At 41.1% G+C, this 18812-nt stretch overlaps 2 protein-coding genes across 3 annotated transcripts in view; one reads left to right on the top strand and one right to left on the bottom strand.

Moving 5' to 3' along the window:
• Positions 1–17486, bottom strand: part of ANKS4B (ankyrin repeat and sterile alpha motif domain containing 4B) — a 33579-nt gene extending 16093 nt beyond the window's left edge. The window contains exons 1-3 of one of the 2 annotated variants that reach the window (XM_049111318.1): positions 17352–17486; positions 8906–9063; positions 5303–5575 (exon numbers count right to left, since the gene is read on the bottom strand). The gene's annotated coding sequence lies outside the window, so the exon portion shown is untranslated. Of the gene's footprint in view, positions 1–5302; positions 6054–8905; positions 9064–17351 lie in introns of those variants that run through there. The other variant, XM_025416286.3, reaches the window with a different exon arrangement.
• ZP2 (zona pellucida glycoprotein 2) lies at positions 5330–17609 on the top strand. Its single transcript, XM_049111035.1, has 18 exons — positions 5330–5391; positions 5481–5569; positions 6521–6604; positions 7209–7303; positions 8933–9085; positions 9887–9928; positions 10130–10288; positions 11040–11136; positions 11231–11412; positions 12178–12304; positions 12959–13146; positions 13230–13321; positions 13419–13543; positions 13708–13897; positions 15200–15335; positions 15410–15506; positions 16245–16328; positions 17433–17609. The coding sequence occupies exons 1-18, from the start codon at positions 5330–5332 to the stop codon at positions 17576–17578; spliced, it is 2148 nt and encodes a 715-aa protein (XP_048966992.1). The 3' UTR covers positions 17579–17609.
• The last annotated feature ends 1203 nt before the right edge of the window (positions 17610–18812 follow it).

An 18812-nucleotide genomic window follows, 5' to 3' on the forward strand; every position in this document is an offset into this window, starting at 1 on the left:
GCATTTTTCTTCTTTTTTGATCCTATCTTTTACCATGGTACAATAAAAAGAGTACATATTTTATAGTCACAGAGTTGTATTTCAATCTGAGAATATGCATTTGTCTTCTAGGGCTGCCACAACAAAGTGCCTCAAACTGGGCGACTTAACCAATAGCCTTTTTTTCCTACAGTTCTGGAAGTTGGAAATCCAAAATCAAAGTGTCAGTACAGTAGTATTGGCTCCTTCTGAGGGCTGTGAGGGATGGATCTGTTCTAGGCCTCTCCCTTTGGCTTGTAGATGGCCATCTTTTCCCTGTGTCCTCACATGGTCTTCCCTCTGTTTATGTCTCTGTCCAAATTTTCTTTTCAAGTACACCAGTCATACTGCATTAGGGCCCATCCCAATGATCTCATTTTAAGTTAAATTAGAGGCTCTACCTCTAAATACAAAGGCCTTCCAAGAACAAGGCTCAGAATTGGCATATTACCATTTCTACCACATTCTGTTGGCCAAACCAGCCAGATTTAAGGAGAAGGGAGGGCACAGGGAACAAGCTGACCTCAAAGCATGTTGTAAGGGATGGGAGTACAGGAAGGAGTGGAAGATGGTGACTTTTACAACAGATCTCCACATCAGCTTCAGAACTTTAATATTCAACATATTCTATCAACTAAAAGGAATACGCTACATTGCCAAGGAAACCTGTGGTAACCACTGCCCTAGCTACTACCTATGCAGTAATCTATATTGATACTCATATGTATGGGTTTTTATTTAGAACTTCTGAGTCATCCATTTTCCTCAGCTTCCCTATCTCTATCTTTACAGGTTGATGAAGCTTCATATGCCTTTGTCCTAGTTCTTTCTGAGCCCATGACTATTAGGAGGGTTGTGCAACTTGGATCTGTCTAAAGAACCATGGGGGAAAATGACAACATTGTATAGTTACACTGTTCAAGGAACCACCTTATGATGTTTAAGAACATTCTCATTGACATAGTCCTACTTATTTTCCTAAGTAAAATTCATATTTGACATTTGAAAGCTATTTTAAGCTGTATTAGCATAGCTGGTAGAAGTTTCTAGACTTCTTATTTATCTTATACTGCTAAATTCTAATAAATGCCATATTGTACTTCTAAAAGCTAACTTAAACTGCAGGAGAAGCACTGAGCTTTACAACACCCCCTCATACACACACACTCACACACACACACACACACACAGAAAGAGAGAAAGAGAGAAACAAATTAGAAAGAGTTTGGGAATGGACCTTGGAGACTTAGTTTATTACTAGAGCTCTGCTGCTAATTTCTATATAATCTTGAGCAAGTTACCAAACATCTTAGGTGTCATTTCTTCATTTTACAATAGGGATATGGACTTTGGAAGCCTCATGAATCAAATCTACTCACTTGGGTATTATACCTTTATACCATGAAGTTTGAACCCATGGGCCTTTGATTCTACAGCTTACACCGATCACTTAAAAACAACTCAGATTTACTGTTACTGCTGTTATCACTTTAAAGTTATTTTAATTGTTATTTTATCACCAAGACAATTCAATCAATATAGAAAAAAATAAAGTCAGAAAAACAGCAGTTTCCCATCTCCCCATTCCCATGGATGATTTAGTACATATATTTATAACCAGTAGAAGAATGAGAACACAAATCAGAACCAACAACAGTTGTACTGCAACCTGAGGACAATTGCCAATTTGAACAAAGGCTGAGAACCAGCCACACTGTTGTTTAGGGTAGAATAGGCTGTGTATTTACATGAATGTATAATATCTATGTCAGCAGTATTGGCTGAGCCCATTAGCTCTCCAGTTGGTTTATTGATTGGGTTTGTTTGTTTGTTTGTTTATTAAAAAATGGAACTGTACTCTTGTTTGGTGCTAATTAATAAAATATGTTGGGGCTTCCTTTTTCAAATTAAGTGTGCATGATTGTATATGGAACAAATACTAAGATCCCAGAGCAGGAGGGCTAGGGAAAGGGATATGGAGTTCTTACTTGACTTGAATGTGCACCTGAGGGTGCTTTGTGTAATACATTGTACACTACAGCATCTTATATTTTTTGAGTTGAGTTTCAATAAATTACAATTTTTAACCCATTAAAAAAAAATTTGTAAATAGCCAGCATAGCCAGACTGGGCTGGACTGCCTGATTACTTGCAGGGTCGCCTCCCCTGGGTAACATGGTTAGCTCTCTGGAAATGCCTTCCTGGATTTTCTTTTTAAAAATATTTTTTAAAACACTTAAAATAAATGTTTTTAAAAATATTTTAAAATATTTTAAAAAACATTTTATTTATTTATTCATGAGAGACACAGAGAAAGGTGGAGACATAGGCAGAGGGAGAAGCACGCTCCCTGGAGGGAGCCTGATGTGGGACTCAATTCCAGGATCATGATCTGAGCCAAAGGCAGACACTCAACCAGTGAGCCACCCAGGTGCCTTATCTTCCTGGATTTTCAATGCAGATACACATTTATATACACATGCACAGGCACATAAATCTATAGACATACACATAGTAGGGCTTTTTAAGTAAAATATGAAAACATTAATTATACAACTCAAAGACTCCAATTTCATTGTGGACATCTTTAATATCAGCATCCACAGATCCACCTGAATCCACAGATTCATTTCAGTATCTGAAGATATTCATAGTTTATCTAGCCATCTCCTGATGACAACATTTAGGTTGTCTTCAATCAATATGTTAAATTTAAAAAGACAACAAGCTTGGAATTTAAGAATCGTAAACTATTGTTTATAAGAACTGGTTTTCAGAAGTAAGGAGGGTACTTGCCTAAATGAGGCAAAAACACTGCCTTGTTCTTAGGCATAACAACCTAAAATTCCCTTCAAGAAATGTCTGGTGATTAGCAAGTGAGAAGTGACCTCGGGACCCTCAGGGAGAGACCCACTCAGAGAGGAGAGGTCTTGTAGTGATTAGCAAAGTGTACTAATGAATTAGTCTCCGATGTCCTTATCACCATCCCTCTTGCTTAGGGCTTTTGTGCTGCCCCTTAGTCTCCCAGAATGCCCAGTTTGGGGCTGAGACCAGAGCTGCCCTTTCCAAGGTAAGACCTCACACATTGGAGAAAAAGCACAGAATGGGGAAACGGAGCCTGGGTGTGGGGCCTGGGAAGGTGGAGCAACACATTAGCCTATTGCCACTTTTTACCAAGTCTCTCTGAATCTTCCTTCCACTCTCCATCCTCTATTGTCTTCCCATCATAGTCTTAACTATCATGGTAGAAGACCTTCACATTTGCAAAAAGATGTCAGTTTTTGGAAAATATGCTTCAGAGGAAAGGAGTAACTATTGCTATCATGCCTTTGGTCAGAAGCTAAATCCTTTCACCATCTCTACTCCCAGAAACCTGTTTTTCGTGGCTTTTGCTCCTGCTCCCCCATTCCATATAACACAATGGGTTAATTCCCACAAAGACGTTAATTGCTAGTGACCACTCATTTTCTTGCCTCCCTCCCTCCAGGTTCTTGATCTTAAGACTCACCTGTGGTGCTTGTTAAACAATACACCCACTTGAGACCCTCCTGTGGAGAGCCTGATTCCACAACTTTTTTCCTGGGTAAGACCCAGGAATTTGTGCTGTTAATGAGAGCCCCATGTAACCTTCTAATCAAGGAAGTTGAGGAAGTAGTACTCTATAACCTACAATTGTATTTCAGACACCTGTAACAGGGACTGGCGGTTACTCCTAAAGTTACACCAAAAAGAACACATAAATCAATAATTGCAAATGCGACCTCACAACTTTACACAGAATTTGAACACTAATCACCTATTATAGAACACAGGCTGCAGTCATCTAGGTGTCTCAAATTGCAATGAGAAAACATATGTTAATTGGGTCTTAGAAAATCTGAGTTCTCAGAGCACCTGGGTGGCTCAGGTCATGATCCTGGGATCCTGGAATCAAGTCCTGCATCAGGCTCCCTGCACAGAGTCTGCTTCTCCCTCTGCCTATGTCCCTGCCTGTCTTTCATGAATAAATAAAATCTTTTAAAGAAAAAAAGAAAATCTAAATGCTCAACATGGCTCTGACACTCAGTTGTCAACAGGTTGGGCTAATTGTTTTGCCTTAGTTTCCCCATGTGTAAATTCCCAACTGGTACACAATATGACATTCTTATATTGATCACTACTTTTTTGACCCAGAATTTCTACCTCTAGGAATTCATCCCAAGGGTTAACCAGGGAAATATGAATGTCCATCATATCATGGTTTATGAATATGAAAAATAGGAAGCTGTTGTAATGTCCATCATTAGGAACAGTTAAACTCTGATTTATCTAGACATTGAATACTATGCAACCTTAAAAATGGTAATGGAGATCTTTATGTTTGATACAGAAAATGTCCGTAACATGTAAAATAGTAAAAGTGGGTCAGGAAACATAACTTAAACTTTGGTCCCAGGTTGTTGGTTTTAAGCGTGTGTAGTATTTGTATAAAAAATCCATAATGTGGGACGCCTGGGTGGCTCAGCAGTTGAGCATCTGCCTTTGGCTCAGGGCATGATCCCAGAATCCAGGATTGAGCCCCCACCAGGCTCCCTGTGAGGAGCCTGCTTCTCCCTCTGCCTATGTCTCTGCCTCTCTCTTTCTGTGTCTCTCATGAATCAATAAATAAAATCTCTTTTCAAAAAGTTCATAAAGTTACATATCTAAATATTAGCAGTGGCAAACAACATTGCAGGTGACTTTTTCCTTTTCTTTATATCTTTCTATAAGTGTCTGCAGTAAGCTTAAACTTTTATACTTGGGGGAAATAATATAGCATCCATTTTTTGTAAGAGTACTTCATGCACATTGCCAGGGTAATGCCCGCAATAGCCAGGCTAGGGGCTACTTAAAGGAAAGGTCTTACTTTAATATGGTGTGAACAAGAGATGTTCTTTTCTCAAACTCTACCACTTTTTTTCACTCTATGTTGGAGTTGTAATATTTTGCCCAAAGTAACTAATTTTGCCTAGAGTTATGAAGAAAACATTAATTCATTCACCTGGAGCCAATTTCAGGGAACTCTAGTTTCATGGCAGGCCTGCAGAACACCTAGTAGAATAACCGAAATGCAAGTGTCAGAAAAGGCAGAACTATATCTTCCTTCAGGCCTTCCGGAAATCCTCTCCTGTCCCAAATCCCTCCCTCTCAGCTGGGAGGGCTGAAGAAGGCTCAGGTGTCTCCAATGGGAAGAGGGTGGGGCCACACCCTGTTTTCTGCTATAAAAAAAAAAAAAGAAAAAGCACAGAGGCGTCTACCCACCTACCTGGCTGATTTGGTGGTACGTTTGGCCATGGCATGCAAACAGAAAGGAGACAGTGGGAGTCCCTCAAGCTGGTTTAGTGCAGATTGGAGGTGAGTAATCTTGGCAGCAGAGGGAGGGGACACAATGGCCTTATCTGCTGAAATTCATTCCTTCTTAACTCTCCCCAATCCCTTTTCAGCACCTACAGGTCACTTTCTTTATTCTTCATCCTTGTGACTTCAGTGAACTCAGTAGGTGTTATGCAGTTGGTGAATCCCATCTTCCCAGGTATGCCTGTTGGGTGAGGGGAAATGCTCTTAGCCTCTCTTAAACAGGTTGCAACTACAGAGCCAGAAAACCTAATCATGGCTTAGACAATATCCACTCACCCTTTCTTAACTTGATCAAGTCACTAGATTTTTCCATTGCTTACCTATGGCTTTCTATGCTGGCTAAACAGAAGATCTTGTGAAACACCTGTACTACTTTCTACTCCCTCATTACCTCAAGCTCTGTGGTATCCAAAGACCAGCAAAACAGTGCTAAGTGCCCATCTTCAGGAACAGATATTTTCAAACACAAACTCATGCTTAAGGAAAGCATCAACATAATAGACAAAAATTGGAGCTGTTCCTCTTAGAATTTTTCAAACTTTCACCTGAGCAAGAGGATGTAGAGTAGCAGATCATAGGCAGAATTTAGCCTTTAAAAAGCATCCTTGAGCTTATGTAAGGCACTTTTTTGAAGTTTATTTAAGTAATCTCTACATTCAACGTGGAGTTTGAACTCCTAGCCCTAAAATCAAGAGTCTCGCAGGCTCTTCTGACTGAGCCAGCCAGGTGACCCATGTAGGACGTTTTTTAAACTTCAAGTTGGAAAGTCTTTAGACACAACATTTGTTCTCCAGTTCTTTACAGACCTATCATCTCCACCTCCATTAGCCTCACCGTCAAGGTTCTAGTCATATAAGTATGCATGGTTAACCCTATTTTAGGCTTAACTCTGGAAAACTTCAGAAAGCCCCAGGCATTTAATTAATACCTTCCTTATAGTATTTTGCATTGTAGTGATCTTTCTCACGAACCTGTGAGCTACTTGAGAATAGGGGTCAAGCTTTGCCTCTCTCAACTGGTATCCTTCCTTGATGCCTGTTGGAGAGGAGATGCGCCCATACACTTTTTTAGGAATCCTGCCTCCTGTGGTTCAAAGATACTCCCAAATGCTTTCTTTGCTCTCCAGGTACTGTCATTTGCCATGAAAATAAAATGACAGTGGAATTTCCAAGGGATCTTGGCACCAAAAAATGGCATGCATCTGTGGTGGGTAAGTAATGTGTATATTCTTAATCTTGCCTCAAAGCTAGCCCCATTTTTCAGGTGCCACATACTCTGGAACAACTGGCATCCAATTCCCATGATACCACAGGGGTCCCTGATTTGCATGATGTCACCAGGAGTGGGAGACCTTGTTTCCTTAAAAACTCGTCTTCTCTCAGAATCCAATGGGAAATTTTTATTTATTTTATTTTTTTAATAATGAACTTATTTTTAATGGTGTTCAATTTGCCAACATACAGAATAACACCCAGTGCTCATCCCATCAAGTGCCCCCCTCAGTGCCCATCACCCACTCACCCCCACCCCCCGCCCTCCTCCCCTTCCACCACCCCTAGTTCGTTTCCCAGAGTTAGGAGTCTTCATGTTCTGTCTCCCTTTCCGATATTTCCTACCCATTTCTTCTCCAATGGGAAATTTTTAGCTGCAAATTATAGCATCTCTCAAAACTTGGGTCATAACATCCAGATGGGACAATAAAAAACAAAGTGATTTGAAGTAGCTTAGAAATGGATTGGCAGTCTTGACTGTGTTGCTTTGGTTTACTTTGTCACTGAAATGTACTTTTTGGCCATTTTCTCTGGCTTCTGTAGATCCATTTAGTTTTGAATTGTTGAACTGTACTTCTATCCTGGACCCAGAAAAGCTCACCCTGAAGGCCCCATATGAGACCTGTAGCAGGAGAGTGGTAAGTATTTGCTCTGAGGAGTGATTTGGGAAGTAATAACCTAGTAGTTACTACTAGTAACCCTACTACTTAAGGATACAGACCTGAGAGGAGAGCATTTATTCTCAACCAGGGGTGGTGAGTGTTCATGGTGGTGATGGTTGGTTGGTTTTTATCTTTTGTTTTTGTTTTGTCTGCCCAGACGATATTTGGTACTGTTTGGAAACCCTTTGAAGACCTTATTGGCTGTCACAATTGGAGTGGGGGGTTGTCTGTACAAGCTGAGGTTGCTGATAAACAGCCTACATTGCACAGGGTGGTCTCCTTTAACAGGAATTTCAGGCCTGAAAGGCCAGTAATACTGAGGATGAGAAACCCTGAACTTGGGGCCTTGTTGTGAGTCCCAGATTTGCCACTATCTAGTTGTGATCTCTAGCAAGTGAGCTAACCTTTCTAAGCTTTTGCTTGTTCATTAGAATAGGGAAATCATGGTACTCTCTCCACAAGGTATCTAAAGATGAATGATATGATGCAGATGAACTTGGCACAGCACCAAGATACAACAAATGCTCAAAACAAGCTATTTTGATCTGTAACCTCCATGAAAAATGGAAGGCTATTTTGGTGCTGGCAAACAGAACTGCTATGCTATAAAAAACAGGTGTGGGAAAGCAAGCAGCAGCTGAGCAATAGGGTTTTCTCTATTGCCAAGCAACAGTACTGCCTAATCAGAGTTATTGGGACCAGTAAAAGAAACCTCTCAAACGGTTCTCGAGCTTGTAGTAGGCAAAGAACATTTGGGGAATTGAGAAAGTATAGATGTGGTTCATTTAATTGATGATTTAAGTCTGGGGTATATCTTAGAAATCTGCATATGTAACTGGCCACTTGATCGAATTCCACAGTGAAGATCTTCAGTAATTTTTCCTTTCTGAAATAGCCCTTCCCAACTTGTAGAGAGCTTAGAGTTGCTTTCCTTTAAACCAAAGGCCTACAAACTATAACTTATGGATGGCCACATTTAGTCCATGGTGTGCATAAGCATAATGGTCCTTGAGCTAAGAATGGTTAAAGTTTTTTTTTGTTTTGTTTTAGGACTTAAAAAGAAAACATGTGCTAGAAATCATAAATGGCCTAAAAAGCCTAAAATGCTTACTAATACTTTATAGAAAAAGGGTGACTGTTCCTTACTAGAAACAGTTCTCTAAAGCGGGGTAAATACTGGCTTTGCCAAAAACCTGGCTCTGTCCAGCCCTCAGAATAATGGCTGCTACATAAGTTACATAAGTGCTCAGTGCATGTTTGAATGACTTGGGCAGAGGCCCCAGATTAGCCAGAACCATGATATTCAGACAAAGGTAAGTGTCAAGAAGAACTCAAAAAAAAAAAAAAAAAAAAAAAAAAAAAAAAAAAAAAAATCCTAATTCCTGAAGCTCAAGCAACTATTTGCTGCGAAGACAGGAGTCTTTACTGGGATATCTAAAAGGGCTAGCTATAGTCTCTTGGTATAAGAATCAGGTACCTTTCAGAAACTGTGGTACTGGTAACCTCAAGAGGTTTGCCCCTCAGTTAGGTCCAATGGTATTCTGGGATCACCTTTCCCATGGAGGTCCCCATACTTACTGTTCTTACTATGCCATTTGCACACAGCTTGGCCAGCATCAGATGGCCATCAGACTCACGGACAACAATGCTGCTTCAAGACATAAGGCTTTCATGTATCAGATCAGCTGTCCAGTTATGCAAACAGAAGAAACCCATGAGCATGCAGGATCCACAATCTGCACAAAAGATTCCATGTCTGTGAGTGAAGCAGGCTAACTGCTTCTCATGGTGACTACAGGGGAAATGAGGTGGTTTACACAGCTGGGGTTAGGAACAGGATCAGGATTGCAATCCTATCTTCACTACTAATTTGTTTTGTTTTTTTTGTTTGTTTTTGGGGGGCGGGGGGATGGTTTCTTAACCACACTGAGCCTTATTTCCAAGCCCAAAGTAGGGGACAATGATACCACATTAGGGTGGTGCTGAGAATTAACTGAGAGGGTATATATAGTGCTCAACACATCATACCTGGCAGTAGAAAGGATTCCGCTGGTAACTGCAATCACATTAATAACCATTTGAACAAACTGAGTACTTATCATGTCCCAGGCTCTATGCCAGATAGGATATAGTACAAAAGCAAAACAGCCCAATCACATACTCATGGATATTTATACTCTAACATAACTAAATTTGACAATGGACAAACAAAATACCTTCATACTTTGTTCTAATAATGATAAAACTGCATGGTTTGACCTAATTCTTGACTTCTATGGACAAAGCTTAAAATGTACACCTAAGGATCCAATGTCTCAAAATTGGAAGGATCTTCCAGTTGCCTTTTGGCATCAGAAGTTCAGAGATGAAATTGTCTAAGGGCACAGCTAGTTTTTATGACTGGGCCTGTGCCTCTTCTTATTCCCCACAATCAGACCTCTTGGCATACGAAATACACAGTAGTTGCTCCGGATGTTTTGCACATACTGTCAGGTAGCACGATCTCAGAAACTTTCTTTTCCAAATCAAAGCCTCACATCATGGTTTCGTTTCTTCCAGTTTACCTTTAACATTATTCCTGGCATGGCTGATGAAAATACGGTATGGAAATAACTTTTTCAATTACAGAGCTAAGTAACCTTTTGTTCTATAGTAAAGATGACTTAACTTCAACCCTGATTAAAATAGACAAATAGTCTTGAGGTTAAGGTGGATGACTTAACTTCAACCCTGATTAAAATAGACAAATAGTCTTGAGGTTAAGGTGAGCACTAGCCCTCTAAATGAAACTTCTGTCTTCAGAATCCCAGTGGTGGGAAATGGATGATGGAGGTTGATGATGCAAAAGCTCAAAATCTGACTCTTCGGGAGGCCTTGATGCAAGGATATAATTTCCTGTTTGATAGCCACAGGCTCAGTGTCCAAGTGTCATTCAATGCCACTGGAGTCACTCACTACATGGTAGGTGTGAATCCTCTTTTACCACCACCCAAGCACAAACCAATATTTCTAAGTCCAAGTGTGATCTCAACCATGTCATCAAAATTGAGAATAAAATGGATTTAAGAGTATCTTAATGCGTTCCATGTGCTAAGCACTGCACTGAGGACTAAAGATATAAGGGTGAACAAAACAGATCTGTTCTTCCCATAGATGTAGACTGACTCTATAATGTGATAGAGGGTAGTACTAAAATCTTCTGGGAGTCAAGATGCTCTGGCTTAGTTTCCTGTAATACGGTTCTACTGTAGGATTTGGTACTTTTGGAGCCAACAATCAAGACACTAAGTTAAAGGAGTTACTGTGCCAAAGTACTTTAAACAGGTCCTGGCACCTAGGCAAGCACTTAAATGCCAACCATTTTAACGAGAACAGCCCTGTTACACATGGAATATAAATGGAGTGCAGAGTCCTATAAGCATTTTCTCTGAATACTATTACCATAAAAATCAGCTTTTGCTCACCTATGCCTAGAAATCACCTATAGGTTCTAACAGTAGACCATGCTAAATTGCCAGATGTTATGAAATACAACATTCTAAAACTAGAACACCTGATGAGCATTCACTGGACAAAATGCTTAAATTCTACTCCAGCCAAAATAGTGCCCAATACTTGAGTGTTTGCCCTGACGATTCTCTCAGCATTGGTTAGAGATTCAAGTAAACCGAGGTCTTTCAAAAAATGTTTCTCTCCCTACCCCAACCCTCAGCAAGGTAACAGTCACCTCTACACAGTGCCTCTGAAGCTTATACACACATCTCCTGGGCAGAAGATCATCTTAACAACACGAGTACTTTGTATGTCAGGTAAGGTCCTAGGAAAGGGCAACTGCTGTTGTGGAAGACACTATTATGGAAGCTTAAAGCTGATCACGGGCATTGTGTTGGCCACTCCCTCTAGATCCCGTGACCTGTAACGCCACACACATGACCCTCACCATACCAGAGTTTCCTGGGAAACTACAGTCTGTGAGATTTGAAAACACGAACTTTGCTGTAAGCCAGCTGCACAACCATGGGATTGATAAAGAAGAATTAAACGGCTTGAGGTTACACTTCAGCAAATCTCTTCTCAAAATGAACGTACGTTCCTATCATGAACCACTGAGATTTATGGAAGCAGGACTTGAAGCCCAGTCTCTCGGTAACCCTGATATAGCTGATGACTTGTCCATAAATTCTAACTGTCCATATAATGGATTCAAACTCTGGAAGGAAGGCCTCATTTGATCACTTTGCCTAAGTGAAATTTACCCTCAAACACCAAGCCTCTTTAAACCACTGCAAGAGGTTGTGTGTGTGTGTGTTTTGGTTTTGGTTTTCCCTCAGCTCATTGAACTGCTTTTAAGTTGCTAATGATGACCCTCTGACACCCTTTTAAAAACAGGACAGTTTGATCCAAACAAGTGTCCTCAACTGTTCTCACTGAGGCCAGTCTTGACTGAAGCAATTGCCAGGGACACTAGAGAGTAATCTTATGTCAGAGTATGTGTGTTTTGCAATAACATCTGACCACATTTGTAGAGTCCTTTTTACTCAGACCTGGCTTGGCAGAGCACTCAGCTCTTTGGAATTTGATCTGTTAATTCAGGCTTTAGTGTCTAGTACAAAGAGCATGCAGAGCTGGGGATTTCAGGGCATGAGTTTAAAGCAATAAATTTCCTGCCTAGGAAAGCATCCTGATCTGGAGCAAGTGATAGGCTCTCTCTTGTTCTGGTTTAAAGGGAAACCAGATTAATTCTGGAGTGTGCCCTACAGGTATTCAGTGTACTTCCTGCCTGCCTCACTGTGGACTGTTCTGGGCCCCCATGGCTGTGGCTGCTAATTGACATTCTTGTCTCCTTTCAGTCCTCTGAAAAATGCCTACCCTATCAGTTCTACTTAGCATCTCTCAAGCTGACCTTTGCCTTTGAACGGGACACGGTTTCCACAGTGGTTTATCCTGAGTGTGTTTGTGAGCCACCAGTTACTATAGGTAAGAAATCTTTTCTCCTTTATCTCTTGTATATGTGGGAAAACATATAGAAGTTCAGACTCTGTATTGTTTATACTTTGAGGAAACTGATCAGAGCAGAAATCTCGGTGTAGCTGCTATAACAGGGCCACAAGAAGATAATATTTCCAAAATACACATATGGAGAGATCTTACTATAATGAATCCATGTTTAAGTAGTCTGGATATATTCTGCATTATGAGCCTGAGCTCCCCATCTAAATAAGATTGATTCAAATCTGTAACTAGGACTACAAAATTTTAAAAGACTTCCCCCAAATGCCTACAGATTTTTTTCAAGGATGTGAAGTTAGGTATTTCTTGTTCGGTATTGGCTCTGCCCCTATGCTTCTTATTTTCTGACCCATATCCGGTCAAGCTAATGGGAAAAACTAGTTCCTGCATTAATTGACCCCACCTCCACCCCCTCATTTCCCTTCTCCAAACCACTCAGGATTTGAGCCTTGAAACAAGGGATATATTGACACAAGGCATTACACCTGAACCCATAATCTGACCCTCAACTCACTTGAGCCCCTCAGGGTTTTCTCACAGGTCTCCTCATCAACACATGAAGGTTGGTAGATGACCACTAATATGGCAGACCTATTTCTTTAAACTCTTACCACAATCTAGTTACAGGTGACCTGTGTACCCAGGATGGGTTTATGGATGTCAAGGTCTACAGCCACCAAACAAAACCAGCTCTAAACTTGGATACCCTCAGAGTGGGAGACTCCTCCTGCCAACCTACTTTCAAGGCTCCATCACAAGGGTTGACACTGTTTCACATCCCCCTAAATGGATGTGGAACAAGACTTAAGGTAAGTGCCAGCAGAATGAGAAGTGTTCAGACTAGATTGTAAAACCACTGGTCACCCACTTCTAACCTTTCTCTAATCTTAAGTTCAAAGGTGACACAGTCATCTATGAAAATGAAATACATGCTCTCTGGACAGATCTCCCTCCAAGCACAATTTCCAGAGATAGTGAATTCAGGTGTGATACAACTGCTACTTTTTAAGCTCCACATTAAATGAAAGCAGTCTTCTAAACTAAAATTCTTCATACTACTTTGCCCCTCCCCTCGTTACAGAATGACTGTGAAGTGCCATTACAGCAGAGATGACCTGCTGATAAATACCAATGTCCAAAGTCTTCCTCCTCCCGTGGCCTCAGTGAGGCCTGGTCCACTTGCCTTAATCCTGCAAACCTACCCAGGTGAGACATCACAACCTAAGAAATCCTACTTAGATACTTTTAGAGAAATCTTTCCTAACTTGAATTTTCTGATGCTGCCACACTAATGGAACAGTAGTGATGCCTTAGCTCCCACTACAACCATCAACCACTTGAGTACTGAGGAGGTTTCCATTCCATTTCAGATAAATCCTATTTGCGACCCTATGGGGATAAGGAGTATCCTGTGGTGAGATACCTCCGCCAACCAATTTACCTGGAAGTGAAAGTCCTAAATAGGGCTGACCCCAACATCAAGCTGGTCTTAGATGATTGCTGGGCAACACCCACCATGGACCCAGCCTCACTCCCCCAGTGGAATATTGTCATGGATGGGTAGGTATTCTCTATCCATAAGGTAACTCTCAGTTAATAAAAAATAAGTGAAGGAACACCTGGCTGGCTCCGTTGGTAGAATATGCAACTCTTAATCTCTGGGTTCTGAGTTCGAGCCCCATGTTGGGTGTAGAGATCACTTAAAATCTTTTAAATATTTAGTCATGAGAGACACACAGAGGCAGAGACATGGGCAGAGGGAGAAGCAGGCTCCCCACAGGGAGCCTGATGCAGGACTCGATTCTGGGATCCCAGGATCATGCCCTGAGCCAAAGGCAGACACTCAACCGCTGAGCCACCCAGGTGTCCCCACTTAAAAAGTCTTTAAAAAGTATTGCCAGTGAAGAGAAGATAAAACCCTCTTGGGTTTCAGAAGAGCACTAGTCACAAAGGCCCTGATCTTTGTCTGTGTTCATTAGTAACCAATCCTTGGTCCAATAGCATGACTCATGCTTTCCTCTTACCCTTGAATCTAAAAGAATCAGATCCTCCCCCAAGGATGTCTGGCCCTAAGACTCTTTATGTGGAGAGAAAAGATGTCCAGTTCCTATTCTACAATGTTCCAGGCACGGTGCTATATATGCCACATGCACTATTTGAACCTCATCACTCTGTACAAGACAATAGGCACCTGACTTCATGAAGAAACCCAAGCTTGCTGCTTAATAAATTGCCCAAAGTAATTGGTAAATGGTGGCATTTGAATGCCTATCTAACTATGGCCTGCATAACATAATGCTCTGAAGTTATGACTATATACACTCACAAATTGGTGTTTGTCCTCTGAGCTCTGCCTTCAGGGGCCTGAACCTGGAAAACCTTATACTATCCTCTCCCTTGCTAAGCTCTTAAACTCCAGGTACATTCCTGTCCCAGGACTACACGTAGTCCCTCCTAACACAATTTTCTGTATACGTATAGGTACCATCATAGAGCTAAAATAGCAGGAGTTATCTACCTTTGTCACTGACCTTTACGAACTGCCTAGACATAACTGGTACTCACATTAGTAGGAAGAATTAAGTCAGTGACATCAAGAACTCCTATAAAACTTGTAGCTCTTTATGGGTGTAGCTGGCAAACAAATAGGTACTTAAATCCTATAGGTTAGAAAAACAACTAGCATGTACAACTGACGACTTTTTTTGATAGACCACATCAGAAAGCATACTAATTAAAAGATAAAGGTAGAAGGTAGAACAATTCTGAAGGTATTTGAATATGTGGCTGTATCTGGGCAAATATTGAGTTAAACTTTGGGGGAAATGTGGCTGATGTTCTTCCCTGGTATATGCCTCCTAGCTGTGAATACAATCTGGACAACTACAGAACGACCTTCCATCCAGTTGGCTCCTCTGTGACCTACCCTACTCACTATCAGAGGTTTGATGTGAAGACCTTTGCCTTTATATCAGAGGCCCAAGTGCTTTCTAGCCTGGTAAGCGATTAAGTCACCTGGGACTGTTTGATTGTGAGTGCATCAGTTCCACTTAACTCTTCTTCTATCTCCAGGTCTACTTCCACTGCACCGCATTAATCTGCAATCGACTGTCTCCTGACTCCCCTCTGTGTTCTGTGACTTGCCCTGTATCATCCAGGCACAGGCGAGGTAAAAATTTCAAGTCCTCCTTACCATGAGTCCTTAAAGCAAGCATTATCCTTTCACAATTGGAAACCTCAAGAATAAGGGCTCTGGGGTGCCTGGCTGACTCAGTCAAGATATGATTCTTGATCTCAGGGTTGTGGGTTTGAACCCCATGTGGGTACAGAGTTCACAGAAGTTTGTTTTTCTAAGTAAAGTCTTCACTGGGACTCTTAATTCCAAGAAACCTTCTCATCCCAGTCTGCCCTAGTCCTATAAGGCTGAAATGGCAAGTTCCTGATGATGGGCAAGTTTGGTTTTTTTTTTTTTTAATTTTTATTTATTTATGATAGTCACACACACACAGAGAGAGAGAGAGAGAGAGAGAGAGGCAGAGACACAGGCAGAGGGAGAAGCAGGCTCCATGCACCGGGAGCCCAACGTGGGATTCGATCCCGGGTCTCCAGGATCACGCCCTGGGCCAAAGGCAGGCGCCAAACCGCTGCGCCACGCAGGGATCCCGGCAAGTTTGGTTTTGCACATGGACTGGAGCCTGATCTTTCACAGACGTGACTCTCCAAAGTTACTATTCTAGATTCTAGGTGGACTGAGAAATTAATCTTCAGATATTGTTTCTCCTGCAAAGGTTGGGAAAACCCATATAGAGCAGGGGACTCCATGCCAATGTGCTCTAAGAAGTCCATTGACACACCTTTACTAGTCATTATTCCAGAGGGTCAGACACAAACGGTTTTCTATCTCCAGCCACAGGCAGTACTGAAGAAGAGAAGATGATAGTAAGTCTCCCGGGACCCATCCTCCTGTTGGCAGACAGCTCTTCACTCAGAGGTATAGTTTTAAAGCCTAGGGCACTGCCTGGACTCAAGTTCTTAGTTTTATGTTAAGTTTAACTATGCATAAATACATGTTTATGGTAATCCAAAGTAATAAAGACTAAGTCTCTCTTCCTAGCCATACCTTTGTTAACTCTCCTATGTACTTTTCCAAAAATCACCCTTAAAAAAAAAAAATCTCTTAATGCAAGTAGAATTATCATATATCCTACCTACTTATAACTTTTTAAACTTGTTTTAACCACTTTATCTGTTTGGAGAGCTACCTCCCTGCTAACAGCTATATAGAATCCCATCCACGTGGCTCTGTCTCAGCCATGGTCCTCATTCGTGGATATCTAGATTACTTCCAGTTTTGTCACTAATGCTGCAATACAATCCTTTTAAATATTTGCCTACTACACCAATTTGGGATACCCATTTGTTTGTTTGGGTTTTTTGTTTGTTTTGGTCTTGGCCCAAATTGGAGGGGGCAAGGAGAAAGAATCTCAAGTAGACTTCAGCTGAGCATGGAGCCTAACTTGGGACTCCAAATAGAAGACCCTGAGATTACAGCCTGAGCCAAAATCAAGAGTCGGATGCTTAACTGACTGTACCACCCAGGCATCCTCAGGATATCTTTCTAGAAGTGAAACTATTAGGTCAGAAGGCATGTGACTTAACATTGCCAAACTTTAGTCTGTACTAGATTCTATTTCTGTTAATATCCCATATTTTCATCCCAGAACATCTTAATTTGAGGCCTACAATTTTAAAGTAAGCTGTATTAAATCCCTAAAAACCTGCAAGAAATCATGCCCTTAGAACCATCTCTACTAGTGCCATAACGTTAGTTAAATAGGCTGGAACAGTAAGGTTCTTTCCAGGTGTCAGCTCATCTGTTTTAGATTAATAAAAGTGAGTAGGAAGTGGGAACAGCCACGGGAGCAGAGAGCAGGATGTTGGCTCAAAGAGTAAGCCTATATATATATACCCCGTTATAAGTTACCCAAATGAGTCCTTTGAACCTTAATCTTACCTCTCTGGGGAGCCTCAAGGCTTCAACTTAAGATCATTTAAATCAAAAGTCCTAAGACTTTAATGTCTGCTTCCTTCCTAGATGGTGTGGACTCAAAAGGGCACAGGGCTGCTGGATATGTTGCTTTTAAAACTGTAGTGGCTGTGGCTGCCTTAGCAGGCCTTGTGGCTGCTCTAGGTCTCATCATCTACCTGCGTAAGAAAAGAACCATGGTGTTAAATCACTAAGGATTTTCAAATAAAGTGTTTGTTAAAGTAAGCTGCTTGCTTGTACCTCATTAAACTTCGATGGAGTTCAAGGATTGTTTCTTGCTGTCACACTTGAAGAGGGAATATAGAACCTTTCCACAATCCTGATGGGCTTTGGCTGTGTAACATGAATAAGGAAATTGAGGACTTAATTGCTTCCTGTTAAGCTTTTTCTGACCCCGCTGCCAAAACTGGCAGTGCCAGAAAATTCAACCAGCAGTGGGTCTTAGCTACAGCCCAGCTCTGGGGATGCCTTTAGGTAACTTTAGTCTTCTACCCTCCATTCATATATGCAAGGTGCAGAGACAAGAAGTCACCCTTAGTCATTGGCAGGATTTCCTTTCCCTAGAAGGGCAGGGTAACCAGGTGTTCCCAAGGAATTAATCTAGTGTTCTGCTTCAATTTTCCCTAACTCAAATTACTCTTTGAAAGAAACTTCCCCTGAGAACTTGAGGTATTCACTTACATTCTTCCTTGTACTCCTCATGCAATCTGAGACCAGTTATCTCCCTTAGGGCATGGAAAAGAATATAAGGTTCTAGTTTTCTTAGGGACAGTTAAAACATTCCCAGTCTCATTATGACTCCACAGCTATACACCAGCCGTTTAGCTGAGCCTGGAGAGCTGCTTTCCCACTACCTACACTTGATTATTCCCTCCACTTGAGACTTTTCCCTGAGGGTCCCCCATCTTCTGCTATGCTGTAATTGTATTGAAAGAACCAGTGTTTGCTTCACACTGTAACTCTAACAGACTATCTTCAAGATAACTAATACAGAAAATAACTTGCTTGTATCCTTCAAATAGAAAACGGCTGGCTCTAAACCAGAAACTTTCCTAGGAAAAGTCTTAAAGCTTTCAAATACCTATACATGGCTGGGAGGTTAAAACAGTCTTCAGTGTTCTTCAGTCTTCAACCCTCAACTGTTCGTAGTCTATATTCTGGCTTTTTAAAAACCTTCTTGAGGAAAGAATATTATATATGAATAGTGGATTCTTTTTCTTCCAATATACCTTTTTCATTCTACATCCTTTCATTAGATTTACGTGGTAGAACTTAGCGGCAATGAGGGGAAGGAAACCACTCACATTGTGTGAAAGATCTGGTCTTTCTACAACGATAAAAGTCAAAGCTTCTAGACTGTAATAGTAGTCAAAAGTTCAAGTTATCTCATCAAAGCCATTATTTGGCTATTGCTTTACAAGGGAATAT

Source organism: Canis lupus, chromosome 6, assembly GCF_003254725.2.
Source record: "Canis lupus dingo isolate Sandy chromosome 6, ASM325472v2, whole genome shotgun sequence".
In the NCBI taxonomy this organism is placed as follows: Eukaryota; Metazoa; Chordata; class Mammalia; order Carnivora; family Canidae; genus Canis; species Canis lupus.

Coding starts and splice junctions, on each gene's coding strand:
- ZP2 (XM_049111035.1), top strand. CDS start 5,330: ATGGCATGCAAACAGAAAGGAGACAGTGGGAGTCCCTCAAGCTGGTTT. Junction 11,137..11,230: donor ACGAGTACTTTGTATGTCAG/GTAAGGTCCTAG, acceptor CACTCCCTCTAG/ATCCCGTGACCTGTAACGCC. Junction 13,322..13,418: donor TCCAGAGATAGTGAATTCAG/GTGTGATACAAC, acceptor CCCTCGTTACAG/AATGACTGTGAAGTGCCATT.